Raw genomic sequence first — 14,474 nt, 5'->3', positions numbered from 1 at the left:
GATTCATAATTGTAATGTGGCAGTATGCGTTTTGGAATTTATGTTTCATAATTTAATGTGCTAAAACTCATTTCAAGATGTATTAATAATTGTTATAATTATTGTTGGTAAATTATGTTTATTACTTTATAAAATAATATTTGCGGGTGCTGTGACGTGAACAGAACCTTCTAAAATATCGCAAACCTTACGATCAACCGTTATCGGACACGATAAATGACGCAAGCCAAATTTCATCACACGTAGGCGGTCCCTATATGACTGACAGCAGCACGCATAGAGATCGCCCGTCAAATGATCTGCGAAAGGGTTAAGCAGAAGGTCGAAGGCAGTGTTTGGTGATAAATGAAATGGATCATCCCATCTGGGAATTTTCTTGTGCTCGGGCAGCCATGTGGATTAATTTTGTCCACGTATATGGCGTCTGACCTGCAGGACCTCTGTCGATGAGCCGGACAAGCTTACTAATGCTTACGCCCGCTAATTACTTCGCCCGTGAGTCGAACGACTTTGCGCGAACGCTCGAGGCCGAAACGTAAGGGCGATAACAAATGAGAAGGGCGATTTCTTCTTCTTCGTCTGTTTTTCTGCGGCATACTATTACCATCCCTTTCAACAACACTGCACCCACCCAACGATCATGATCCTCTCGGCACATCATCTCTTTAATAAATATAGTTAAGCGTTTGACTAATTGATTTCTGTCCCGCTTTTTCCGCTCAGTTTGCTGCTATGATGCTTAATACTGCCATCATGCTGCTCAAAAGATAATTTGAAAAAAGCCGAACGAATAAGAGAGCCAGAAAGAGAAAGAAAGAGCGAGACTGTTCTTCGTGTGGAAAGCGAAATCTGTTCGGCACTGATGACTAAAACAATTAATGATCGGTTTGGCTCACGTGAAGAAGGAAAACATACTGACGCCTTTCCCCAACTACCTTGCGCACACTTCACCTCGTCCGTTTCCAGCTCAGGTCAAAGGGTGGCTTCGGGCGGAACCGAAAATGTTTACTCACACAAAAGATTTCCAGATTTTTTATTTCCCCTCCTGTTGCTGCGTTGCTGCCCTCGGTAATAAGTGTTTTTGTGTGCTGCGAACGTGGTGGCCGACCCTGGTTGTGGCGCTTCGGCATGCTCTATTTTGCCGCCAGCAATCGATTCAAAGGCGTTACCCGGTCAGAAAGGGCGGCAATGCTAAATGGTGATGAGTGAAAATTTTGTGTCTACCAACCGGGCGGGAATGGGAAGAAATTTTTGACTCAACCGTGCCACATTTGATACACAGTATGTCTGTGTGCTGCAAATGCTGCTTCCTCGCTAGTTGCATCATGTATCCGCGTTCATAGCCTTATCGTAAAACTCCCCGTTTGCTGTTCGGCAAACGTTCCACGAGTCGGCGCTAGATAAAACTGCTGACAATCAATCCTCAATCGTCCCGTGCTAATGGTAATGTTTACACCCCTACAGCAGGGCCCGGTTTCGATAAACCACGACAAGCAGATATCACAAACACTCCGTTTTACGTACTCGATACAATAGTACTGGCAAGGGGAACGGGAAAAGGAAAGGCGTCTCCCGAAAACCATTAAGCGCTTACACCATTATTATCCCCGCGTAGACGATTCGAATACGGCGGGGGAAGGCCAATCTCTCACCCGTTACGATACGAGGCTAGGCTGGCTAGGCGAAATCAATTTCTTTCCCCCTGGCTCCCGGACTTCTCGGGATCGTTGGTGCGGTTCGTCGTCTCGATGGCATTGGAATCCTTCGTTTACCGCGTAACATACAGGGTACAATAATAGTAATTCAGACGCGGAGAGCACACGCTGGATTCAGACCGACTTGTTCGGCGGAGCAAAAATGGGAATATAAATAAATGTTGAACAAATATTGAATAGAATTTCTCGCCGCAGCGAGTTCGCCATTGCTCGCGCCACTAAATGAGCAATTTGAAGCAGTAAAACCGGTGTTTACGCTGCTAACCGTACAGCACCCCCCTCGGAGGTGATTAGAAGTGTGGTGTTGCCCGGGGTGTCACGGTACACGTCGTTCCTACCGTGTGTAAGTTATGTTGCAAAACATGGGGAGAGAAGGCATGTGGTGGAGTTGGTTGAGGATTATTGCGAAAGCCTTCTAACTTTGGAGAGAATCGTTTAGTGTAAGCACGGAAGGGTAACACACTCTCGAAAGCATCAGGATATCGTTAGAGCAACACAGCAGCAAATACCATCCGGTTGTGGAGCTGCGGTACTGCTTCTGACGAGGGAGCGGCTTGTTAGGTGTACAACATGCCGCAACAAAAAGCCAACATTTACAAGCATTTTGGCGCGCAAACGAATCCTCACCAATTCACACTACGCTTCCCGGATGACTCGCGCTGTTGTGGCACTCGCGGAAGGTGACCTCCACCGTCGACTCCCATTTGTAGCGTGAGAAAATAATCTATCCTATTACGAGATCGGTAGAGCTCGGGAAGGTGCAGGGGCCTGCAGGTATGTATTGGTGGGTAATCTGGTACGTTCGATTCTGTCCAATCAGTGTACATTCTATAGGATTCCGTCCACACGCAACTATTCTGCTGTCCTCTTTTCCATCCCACCATTCAGTAGTGAAGCGGGTGAATGAATTTTTAATTGAATTTATTTGCCATTCGATACGGTTTACCTTGTTATTTGTCAACACTTACTCGATGGCTTTTCATGTTAGATCTTCCCGCGGTTTCATACGGAATCGAACAGATCGATTGAAATTATACTCATATTATCTGACAACGTGCGTAGGTTCCTTTTATAGTAAGGAAGGCAATTTATCGACTACGGTTATGTAAATATAAAGTGCGATCATTAGTTGCTTAACACGCTTAAACATTCCGAAATGGATATGTGCATTGTTTAGCTTCGTGGAAGTAGTATTATAAAAAAATATTTGTAGTGTCATGCACAATATTTAATAGTTTCCATTCAAAAACGAAAATAACATATTCTGATAGACTTTGAGATTTTTGGATTCATTCAACAATTCAATATCAACTAAATTCAATTTTGAGGCCATCATAGATCTGAATCCATACAAAATTATTTATTTATATTAAATAAAATTTATATTAAATATAAACAGTAATGCTAAACAGCTGTACCCAAGATAAATCACCAATGTCTCAACACTTCAAACAGCTTATCACGCTTTCCTTTGAACAAAAAATAATAATAAGCCCATAAGCTGTTGCATTGTGTTGACATTAGCCATCACCGTGCAGCATTGCGCAGTTCTCCACACAGCGGTGACACGTCTCTTCTTGAGGTAAGATCCGTTTCGTTTTAATTAAATAAATCCCGTCACAACAAGCATTCCGACCCATGCCAATGGACGAACGAGCGGATGTATAAACTATTAGAACAAATTAATTTTCATTCCATTCAAGCGGATTAACCACTCCGAATGACAACGCGCTTGGCGGAGTGTGTAGCAATCGGGTAGCAGCTTGAAATGGATACTGGGTGATGCATACCACTGTATACAGCATAAACACCTATGTACGATATGTGCACTTGCATGTGCACTGCAACACCCAAGCGCGACAAATCGTGAATCGCGTTTGTGTGTTTATTTGTGATCCATCGTGACGGTAAGTTGCAACGGCGCCAATCCGGCCAACCATGACAACCTGCGCAGCACGCGACTCCATGCCCGGAGGAGGATATGTGCTGCCATGCTGCACCAGCAGTGCGCTATTGGACCTTTCGATTGGGTGCGGTTTACGAGGACACGGTGGATTGCTGTGCCCCGTTTTTTTTCATTGCTGTCTTTTTCGTCTAAATAGCTAAAAGTTAAAAGGGACAGTAATTGAATGTCACATGTACGACTGCGAACGTGCTCACGTCGAAACGCTCTCACGCTTTCGTTCACACCGACCCCGACACGGGGTTGGGCGCAACCAGGTTCAATTAATTGCACGACAATAAGCATAACAAAACTGTGCTACGTCAGAGTAAAACAGTCTGTTGTACAGGGGATTCGCTGATTATCAACCCCAAGGGATAACCTCACGGCCAATACCCTATGCCAGAGTTTGTGGGTCTATTGATTAGGGCGTCATAGAGAGGCATGGAATACGCAACCACAAAATATCGAAACTCGATGATTGATGATTGTATACGGCAACTGATCCGATGTATGTTTGATGTCTTAGCCGCACAGTGGAATCAGATTATCCCCATAAGCACGTACAGACAAAAAGCGGCTATCCAAACAAATGTACTTCGAAACCGATCGATCTTGTTACGAATCTATTTGTACAAATTGTCCTAATGTCAAGCGTTTTAAGGTCTTCCTACATGTTTCAAAATGAAGAATCACACATATACATAAGAAGAGAATTTATTTTATGCCTTTTTAAGTATCAATCGATTGACGATCGCACTCTTCGGTATTTCAATTATAGAAGTGGGCATTTGAATAGGATTATCTGGATCTAAAGTCTACGGAAATCGAAACCTACCATCAACTGAGTGAAAACTACAATGCTACATGAAGTTTTTAAGGCGACTAACCTGCTCGATCTATCTTTTTTTCAATCATTTCTATCCTCAAGAAGATTTTGAATGGCGGTTTATTGAATTCAAGCATATTCTTCAAAGCCGATTTCTGATCGAATTCCTGCCAACGCAGAAACCAGGGAGCGTTACAAATTTTGGAACATTGTAACCCCCAAAAGCTCCAGCAAGGTGGCTGTGGGTAAAAATAGATGCTTACGTTCCTTCCCGTCGTTAGCCTCATCTGCTGGCATTCATCAGCTTTGCTTTAATAATTTCGTTACGGTGGTTAAGCCGTTCTAGTTAGCACCCCAACGCGCGCTCGCTGCGGGAACCATACGAACCTTGAAGCACCGAACCACCGCTTCTGATCGACGCAGGTTGTGAGACAGAAAAACCTCGAGACGTCGATTTTGAGGTGCGTACTTTTTGTTTTCGATTGACTGTTTCTATGAGCTGCATGCGGGTTGACCTCCGAAACGTGGTTCACATCGATGTGTATGATTGGAACAGGTTCCCGAAAGTCTGGCAGAAGAAACCGATACCTAGGGCCGTCCTCAACCACCTCGGGACAAGGACTCCCGGAGAGGTCCTCGAGGGCACACAGCTGTTGATTATTTCCGATGACGATTCAACTCTTGCTGTTCGACAGCAAGCAAAGCGGGAGCGTTTTAAAATTGGACAATTGAAGTGTGTCGATATGAAAGAGATTGGAGGGAGCAAAAGTCAGCAGGCGCGGGAGGTTTCGTGAGATATAAGTAAATTGATAAATTAGGCACGGGCTGTTCGTTTGGGCTGTGCTGCTGGGTATGCGCGCAGTAAAATTGATTCTTCTTCATCGCGTGGTAAGAAATTCTCCTTCGATGAGATGATTGGCATGGGATCCGTTGGAGAAGGAATGTTTGGTATGAAAATGCGGAAAACTGGGTCGAGTGAATCGTACAATTACACGGCATACAGCCGGAACGGTATGCCAAAAATTTTTATCACTACGGTTTTATGTTTCCCTTTGGTGGAGTGTGGAGAAATATGAGCTCGATGAGAAACAATGATCGATCTTGATTTAGTGATACAAACTGATAGATGTTTTTCAATTTCAAGCGAAGTCTGTAATTTATTGAATATTTAACTTTTTTAAGGGTATAGGTGTGCCCTTAATATCAATTCAAACCAAAATCTTTTTGCTTTGTTTATTTTGTTCTTCAGCTACGCGCTACTCATACAATTGTTGAGAATCATCATTCGTTCAAAAATCAAAAACAGTGTAACGAATGAGCTAAATACCCACACGACTCGATTTGGTGATGTAAAACCGCCGCGATAGACGTACGTGACTAGGGCGATTTGTCGCGTTTAGTGTGCTGGGCATCATTTTTTCCAATTAGCTGCTTAAAAAGTCTCATCTTTAAGCGACGAGTGCCGCCCTTCCTGGCCGAACAGCGGCGTCAGAAATGGAAGTATTCCATCAAAGGGTGTTTAAAAAAAGCTTTCAAACGGAGGTTTCCCGCTTTTTGTAACTCAAACAAGCCGCACCGAATGCGACAGATCGTGCCGCTATTGCCGCCGGAACAGACTTGGCGGTTGCAATTAGTTGGCTAATTAATTGGAAGAACCCAGTGGGAGCACACGGTAGCGACATCTAACGGGAAACTTTCACTGAGGCCAGGATTGAATTCTAGCGATTCTTCCTCTATCAACCTACTACTGGACGGAACCGCTATTTCACCGCTCGCCGGATCGGTTACGCCCGCCACGTGTTGTTGGCGTGTGGTGTGCGTGTGTGATGGAAACGAAAGCTTCGTCACCGGATGAGAACGTGATATGGTTACATGAGGTGCCGTGTGTTTGGACTTTTGCCCACCTCGTCTCGGGAGGGAGTTAAAATGCTCTAACACTCAGCAGAAAAAGCAGTACGCGATGTTGCCCTTTATTTTCTTTGCTCCACAGTTTACGAACTTGTTCAGAAGGTAAACCGTACCTCGTTCCGGGTTAGCTTAACGAGTAAAGCAGCACATCAGTGTGGTTCATCTGTTTCCAGTGCTGTTGAGGAGCACTTCACGCAAAACTTAACTACTCGAGCCCGGAAGAGCCCTTACGTCGGTGGGACGGCTGTTGCTTTTGTCAATCTATTTTATTCCTTTAGTCAGTCGTTGCTTTCGCCAGTTGGGCCAGAGAAGGTACAGAAAAAAGACACCCTGTTCCAGACCGCACGCGCGACTACGCCTCAGAAGGATTTAGAGACGTCGCTCACTCACTCACCAAACCTCCAAAGGTGTTCCCATATGAAAGCGGGCTGTGACAGCTTTATGCGATCATACGATGCAATAGTTTGTTGCGCTTTTGTGCACAAATGGCATTCCATACATTGGTTTGTTCTTTTTTTGTGGCAGAGGACTGGAAGTGACTTGGAGAGCAAGCTCTCAAGAAAATACATACACGATAAGTACCGTGTGAGGTCTACCGACTATGAACCACGCCGCTGGATTTGATCGAAGAGATGATACATTTGAAGTGAAGATGTATGATGAACATCCATTATTTTTCTTTAAATTTATTTAAGCTTATTTAATTTTTATCAAACGCTAAAATATATTATTATTTCTCCGCTTTTGCTGGTAATGCCGCCAATATATGAAATCCACAACATGTAGTTCCCTATCTAACTATTTTTTTGGCGGGAAGACCGTTACCCCTCGTCGATGCTTAGCGATTGTTTACCTTGCAGTGTGCGTCTGAAGAGGATCACAGATCAGTCGATTCATCATCCTCGTCATCATCATCGTCATCTGCCAGGTGATCTCACTAGTGTTGTAAATTTACAATATCCCACGATTCAAGCAGTCGAGAAACTGTGTTCAAAAACCGGACGTAAACCGTCGGAACATACACAATGGCAGGTGCGGTTCGATCGTCTTTCATTCAAAACGGCACAACAGTTATTATTCAGAACATTCCTCTACCAAGAGACAATCGTAGCGTAAAAGAAGGGAAACCGAAGTATAGCTCAAGAAACCAGCTATCTCAGTGTTGTGAACTTATCTTGCGCGATTATCGCAAACGTTACCATAACATAACATTTATTGTAGCAGCATGACGGTCGTACGCAGAATACAATCAAACACTTGTTTGTCTTGTTTTTGAAAAGTCTTATCGGTGTGGAGGAATTTTTGTTGTTGTATCTGCTCGATTATTTCGAGCACATCGCTAAGATAAGAGATCGAGTGTGAGGATAATTTTATTAAAATGTTATACCATTATTAAGAAATTGTGATCACTCAGTCTAGATAACGAGAACTCTATGGGGTGTGGATTTGATGCTGTTTAATTCGTTGGGAACCGATTTATACGTTGACAGTTGAAAACGCAGTGCAAAAGTTTGTTCACATGCGTGTTAATTGTTTTGTTCCAAGTTGCTGGCCGGAGAAGATAGAGTGTAGGCTCCATGTGTTTTAACGATTGATGTATGTGGGTGGATCTTTATGCAATTGTTCTTGGCTACAACCTTTATCCAGGAAGGGCTGGTAGAGTCGGTTATTGGAAATTGAAACAATAACATTACGCCTTAGGGCACAAGTTGTCAGATGTGGTAAAACTTGAACACAATGGCATTGTCGTTCGATAGTCATGTCACTGTGGAAGGTAATCAATTTATTCCAGGATTACGATCAAGAGTGCTAAAAGCGTTTCTATTTCATTATTTACATTAAAAAATCGCAAGTCAACTTGAAAGAATATTTAAAATTTTACATATTCTAGTTATGTATATTCGCAATACACAAAAACAATACAATTCCTTAGATTCAATTACTGGAGCTACTAGGTTACCACCATTTTGTTTCTTTACGAGACCGGAACGTCACTTCGATAATCGAATGCAAATTTATGTTACATGTTCTGTCACCGAGCCGCGTTCTCTGCTCCAACCCGCATCGTATGAGCTCATCGCTTCTCATCACAAATTTGCCGTCATTTCATCATTACGACCAAGGTCGTCATCGCACACTTGACCACACTAGAACGTGGGGAACGTGTCGCTTAACACGAGCGACCAGTCGCAGCACGGGGACACAGTATCAGCATAAGCGAAAGATTTGCGGAGCGTTGTGCATCCATTGGGCCAATTATTGTCACGCAAGCCGTAGAGCAATCTTCATTTCCTCCGTTGCCGCGAAGGGGAGAGGTGTCATCCGCGTATCGGCACCGACAGCATTTCAGCGTTATGACACGTGCCCAAAGAGGTAGCAATGGAAGATAGTTCTTGGGGAGCCGTCGGGAGAAACGAAGAGAAAATGGTTTTGAACGGTTATCTGTAATTGGTTGGAATCGAATGTTGGATCAGTTAAATCGTTGACGCGAGCACTTTATTTTCGCCTTGTTTTATGCAATTAAAGTATCTAGCCATATGTGAAGCCATTTTTTCGATTTCTTTGTCCTTTCGTTTGGTGTGGAAAGGGAAAATGAGCGACTGAAATTGGTGCTTCTTTTCTCTCTTGGCGGAATATCACTATTTCGTATGATCGAAACGTGCGCCAAGCGACAGCCGCTACGAATGCGGAATCCATCCAATGACGAATCGATTTTCAACAGGTAGCTTCCTCAAAAAAGCTTCATTTTCTTTGAAGCTTTGGTCATTTCGTTTGAGGTAGGAAGAGATGTAAGTGCACTTGTTTCATTTCAATTACTTTTAAACATGGGGTAGGTAAGAAGGGAGGAAATTTCAGTTAGAAGCTTTTGTCCAGTCTGCAGCAAGGGGCAAAACATCATCAAGTTGAGCAGCCTTTTATGGGTGGTTTCTTGAAATGGTTGATCTTTCATCGGTACGGATGAAATTAATTAAATAGACATAGCATTTCCCACCAACCGCAAATGTAGCAGATTTTAAAGTGTTTTTCAAACCTTCTTTTTACCCTTTTCCAATGACCGTACATATACACAAGCGTAAGTGACGTCCGATTAAATATGACGCTCGATGGCGAAAAATAGGGGAAAAGAAAAGCGACGTCAATCCCAAACGACACTCGATGGCTGTTGTTCGTTAATCCTGTTTTCGATGGTATGAACGACTAACACGTGCCACGGAAGAATCAGAAACCGGGCACACTGCACATCAAACCGTTTAATTTAATAAAATAATTGATTTTGTAGGCTTGTAATTGCGTTAAAAGGAACGAAAGATTGTGCTGCCTAATGGTTGGATTTTGAAGCAAAGGAGATACGGTTTGTTATTGCTGTTCTTGTTATTGCTGATCATCATAGTTATTTAGGTAAATTATAAAAAAGAATATAATTTCCCAATCAAATCTTATTCAACATTTTGAATTATAGTTATATTCAGGGTGCATTTTATATCATCCTTTATACGATTTTGCCATTAGTTTGTCATGTCAATGTTTATCCTAATAAAGCTGTTATTTTGAAGTGTAAATGCGTTATTAGCGGAATTTGAATTTTACTGAACCATAAAACAACATCAATTTCCGCCAATGGCCAAAAACGTTCACGATTCCCACATATTTAGTGGCAACATTAATATGTGACCTATCACGACTTGCTTCAATGAAACAGAAAAAAACTCTTCAAATAAAAAAAACAAAAAAAAAAATAAAATGTACAAAATATCATTAATTTTAAGAAAACACACAATGAGAAAACCTGTTGAAATAATGTTATTGCTTCAACAACTCACAAATTTTATTTATAACAAAAGAGATCAACATTTTTATACTTATAGATAGTTATGTTAAGTTTATGTTTATACAACATATTTATACTTCATTGTTAGAATTGCAATGGATAGTAAAAATATCAGTCCGGAATATTTTCATTAAATATCATTAACAGATGATTAAACCATGTGGACAACCCTTGTATCTTCTACAGGATTGCTCGTAGTCAAACTTTGTCAATATTTGTACAGATCCATCAATTTGACAGCCCTTGAAAATCATATCGCAGGTACACTAACGTGTTTTTCTTCGCGCGTACTGATTAAGTCATCCACCCCCGAAAAAAATGTATCTCAATAACAACAACGTCGTACAACGTCGCCCGAACTATTGACCTTTTCAATAAGATTTTGACTGATTTTCAAAAGACTACAGCTGATGTAAAAAAACAGACACAACGAAGAGGTGGAGCAGGGTATATTTTCTCTCTTTGCGCAGCACTGCCAGCCTCGTTCTGTTTCATGCATCATTTAGCGATCGTTTCCAAACTTCCAGTACAAACACCCGTTCAAAAAAGCGTCCGATTGGCGCCGGCACATGTGCTCTATTTTGTCTGCAGGTCGGTAAAATTCCAATCGATTTGTTGAGTGTCACTAAGTTCGCCCGTCGCCAACCGCTCGACGGGGTTGACATTTGCTCTAGAAATAATCACTCAAAACCATACCACCCAATCCACCCAAACATTGTCACCCTCGAAATGACCGTTGCTCTAATTTTGTGGTCAAACAAACGGAACCGATGGAAGAAAAACTGTTTATGTTTGTTAAGCGAAGCGCAGGTCCAAAGAGGGATGACAACGTAGCATAGTTAGAGCACCCGATTTGGACTTGTGGCAGTCTATGATATCTACGAAGGATACACGTATTGCGAAAGGTTGATCATCGATAACTTAGCCAATGGTCAAAATTAAGCCAAACCAACACAGCATTGAACACCTTGGGAAATGTTCATACGCATATAAGTAAGCTTTGTTTTTCCCGTTCGCTTGTTTGTATATGCCCAAGGCAGCACACAATGAACATGGTTGATTTTTTGGAACTGTTGGTATCGTGATTTGATTTATGATTTTACTGCCCTAAGATGGCAACGGTCAAGGTAGGGGCAAATTAAGAAGGTAACATACATGGTTTTGTTTTATGTTCAATGTGAAGCTGATTTAACGGCTTAAGTGTTTCTCATAATAACTTAAAAAAGCAAGTTTTTTATAAACTGTCATTGAAATAATGCTTTCGTCTATCTATAACTATAGTGTCGTATCCAGTGTCATTTGTGGAAAAAAATTGTTCTGATGTCTGCCGAATGCTATAGGGAAAAAACAACATACTCACACAATTTATAAAGGCCATTACAGAAACACCTCACCAGTGAATAATCAATTTTTATTTTACCACAAACTAGGCGTAGTTCATGATGCTAGTAACAAATCGAACAAAACCCTGACAGGAAGAAAAGTTCATTCTCCAACGGAATAGATTTTTCACCACTCATCGCGAACAAAAGCCGGGAAGGATGGTCTCCCCGGTAGCCCGAAGAATCCGAAACTAATTTACTTAACACCACAAATTGAATTTTTATCTACCCACAAAGATCGTGTCCAGGTGTTAGCAGCGTTTTATTCACCGGCTGATTGCAATCCCAGTTGGTGGCTTTTGCTAGGGTTTCGCTGAGCAGTGGACGGTTGCTGAACCAGTAACCAGTAGCGTGCGGCAATAATGATCCTTGTACTATGTTCAAATAATCAATCCAGCGTCCCTCCCAGCATCGGAAGCCAAGGCGGATCGGATGATCGAAACGGTAGCAACAATCTTGGATTGCCTGATGATCTTGATTTCATGAAATATTCAACAACAAATGAACTTTTTCTTTTCATTTCTCTTTACTTGGTATAGATGAAAAAAAAACAGCACGTTCATCAGTCGCATCAGCACACAGTGTGCACTGTGCGGCAAAAGGATATATGGATCTTTCCCCCGTACCAGGGAGAATGATCGGCAAAGGTTATCGCCGGGTTGACCTTCGGAATGTATCATCAAAGTCCATGGCGTAGCCATGTACAACAGCCTGGTTGTAAGTTAATGCAAATAAAATAAAAAAAAATACTCACCTTGTTGGAAGTAGTTAGCTTTTCTCACGTACACACACACTAGTGCCATGAGCTGGAGCTGTGAAAGCCGCTGCCGGGTAGATTGGGGAAGCGGGAGGAGATCGCGCAAGTTTGCAATCTCGGAATTGATTAGATCGCGCCTCAGCTTCGAAGCGCCTTTGGTGGATTTATTTGCATCGAATCTATAAATAAAGAAATACATGATTATATTAAAGCTTAATTTATTTCAACTACACAATATTTATGTCTAAAGCCATTGTCTATGAACATAAAATAATTTGTATAATAAATATTCTATGTTGGATCACTTTCACACATTTACAGCCAAGTTTTGTTTAAGCGAAGATTATTGCTCAGTTATATCGCCTGCGCTGAACCCAGCTTGATAGAAATAAAGATAATGACGAATAATGATTTTATTGGAAAGTAAAGTACCGGCTTCGGGAGACTAACAACCGTGAAAACGATGCAACAACATTCAGCACCAGCTCACGTCCATTGTCGTCGATAATGGCCGTTGATAACGAAGGGTGCCGAAAAGATCGAAAATCACCGGAGGCGGCCAACGCCAGCTTATTGATTGTTCAAGCGGAAGAAGTGCCGCCTTCGCCCCATTTAATGGCGTTAACAGTGCAATGTCAAACGCCTGTGAAGCGAAAATTGTACGGGACCGGTACCGACGATCGATCAACGGCGGACGATGAATTTGTTCGGATGGTGGAAATGTGAAAATATTGGAGCGCCCGGGCGCAATCATAAGCACGCTTTTGCGCAATCAAAGTAAAATAAGCCTTCCCAACCTTGAGGCCAACCAACAAACCACAATCCGACGGGCTACGAACGGTGCTACGAATTTGACTGATAGGAGCGAAAATGGTGACCACTTAACCGCTAAGCATCAAAAGTCACCTTCTCCATCACGCTCATCATGATCTGTGGTCGGGTCCATCCGTCCGTCCGCAGCGCAAGGGGTTCGTGGCTGTTGCGCTCGCTTAAATCACCTAGCCCATGCGAGAGCGCACGCAACGTACTGCCGGTCAGCGGATTGAATTTCCAATAGTTCTCACGCTTGTGCAATGACCCTGCCTGGTCGCATGTCGAGAGTAAGCCTTGCAACGTCAAAGTTTGGAGTAAAAAGGAAGTTGAAACAGCCAAACTGCATACTGGGTTAGATGCACGAAATCGAAAGGCAAGCAGTGAACCAGTTTATTCACAGTGCTCGCCGGGAACCTATTTCCATTGTGGGCAGCAAGAAAGCGTAAAACTAAAATAAAACACAAATTTAGTAAAAAACACATCACTGTTGGCCAAACAGATTCAAATGATCTGAATGCAACGGAAAGCGATGAACCTAATGTAAAAGAGAAAAAATTGGCTCACTCACTCACACATTTGCCCAAATATACAGTCCCGGCTTGTAGTCCGCACTTGCTGCTGCAGTATAATAATAACGAAAATAACAGTAATAAGCAAAATAATAATACCAAGAGTAATAATAGGGCTTATTATACAATCAGATAAATGAACACATTTGTTAAGCGTTTTCGGTGCGTTGTTTTACAAATATACACCGTCGCTTCGGTTGATCGCTTCGGCCACACAGGCAACACTTTCCCTTCCCGCCGCTCTGCTTCCCTGCACCTTCGTCTTCATTCCACTGCTGCCTTCTATAATTCGCCCAATTCTGGTGGAAGAAGAGGGTGTAGAAAAATGAAGTGAGAAAAAAACACCGGGATAAGTAAAACAATCGTACATAAACATTGGCTGGGGCGCGCGCGCGCGAAACCCCGAGCGCGAAAGGGTGCAGCAAAGCACTCCCGAAGGAAAACGTTCCGAAACAAACCTAGCCCAGGGGCAGGAAAGGGGACGAAATTGGCACACTCGGTCGTTCGGGAGGATCGCGAAAAAAGATCAACCCCGTCCTGGTGGCAAAAGAAAACCCCATTAAAATTGTAACAAATATCGCGTGATTTTACACGCAAACGTACAAATGAATCGTCCGAACGCGATCGCGAAGATCGTGGTTTAAATATGCTACGGTTTGGGTTGAATTGCAGTCGAAATGGATTCGTCCTTGTGGTACCTTTGGGATGGGTTCCGTTCCCATTTTCCCAG

At 42.6% G+C, this 14,474-nt stretch overlaps 1 protein-coding gene across 4 annotated transcripts in view; it reads right to left on the bottom strand.

Annotated features, from left to right (window-relative positions):
- LOC121590049 overlaps positions 1 to 14,474 on the bottom strand; it is a 100,543-nt gene that overhangs the window by 51,805 nt on the left and 34,264 nt on the right. For all 4 annotated transcript variants that reach the window (XM_041909394.1, XM_041909393.1, XM_041909396.1 and 1 more), the window contains exon 3: positions 12,360 to 12,541. In XM_041909394.1, coding sequence (XP_041765328.1) covers positions 12,360 to 12,541 — 182 coding nt within the window. The remainder of the gene's footprint in view (positions 1 to 12,359; positions 12,542 to 14,474) is intronic.

Source organism: Anopheles merus, chromosome 2R (assembly GCF_017562075.2).
Source record: "Anopheles merus strain MAF chromosome 2R, AmerM5.1, whole genome shotgun sequence".
NCBI classification, from domain to species: Eukaryota; Metazoa; Arthropoda; class Insecta; order Diptera; family Culicidae; genus Anopheles; species Anopheles merus.
The sequence above is the reverse complement of the archived record's forward strand: the minus strand, read 5'-3'. Positions and strand labels throughout refer to the sequence as shown.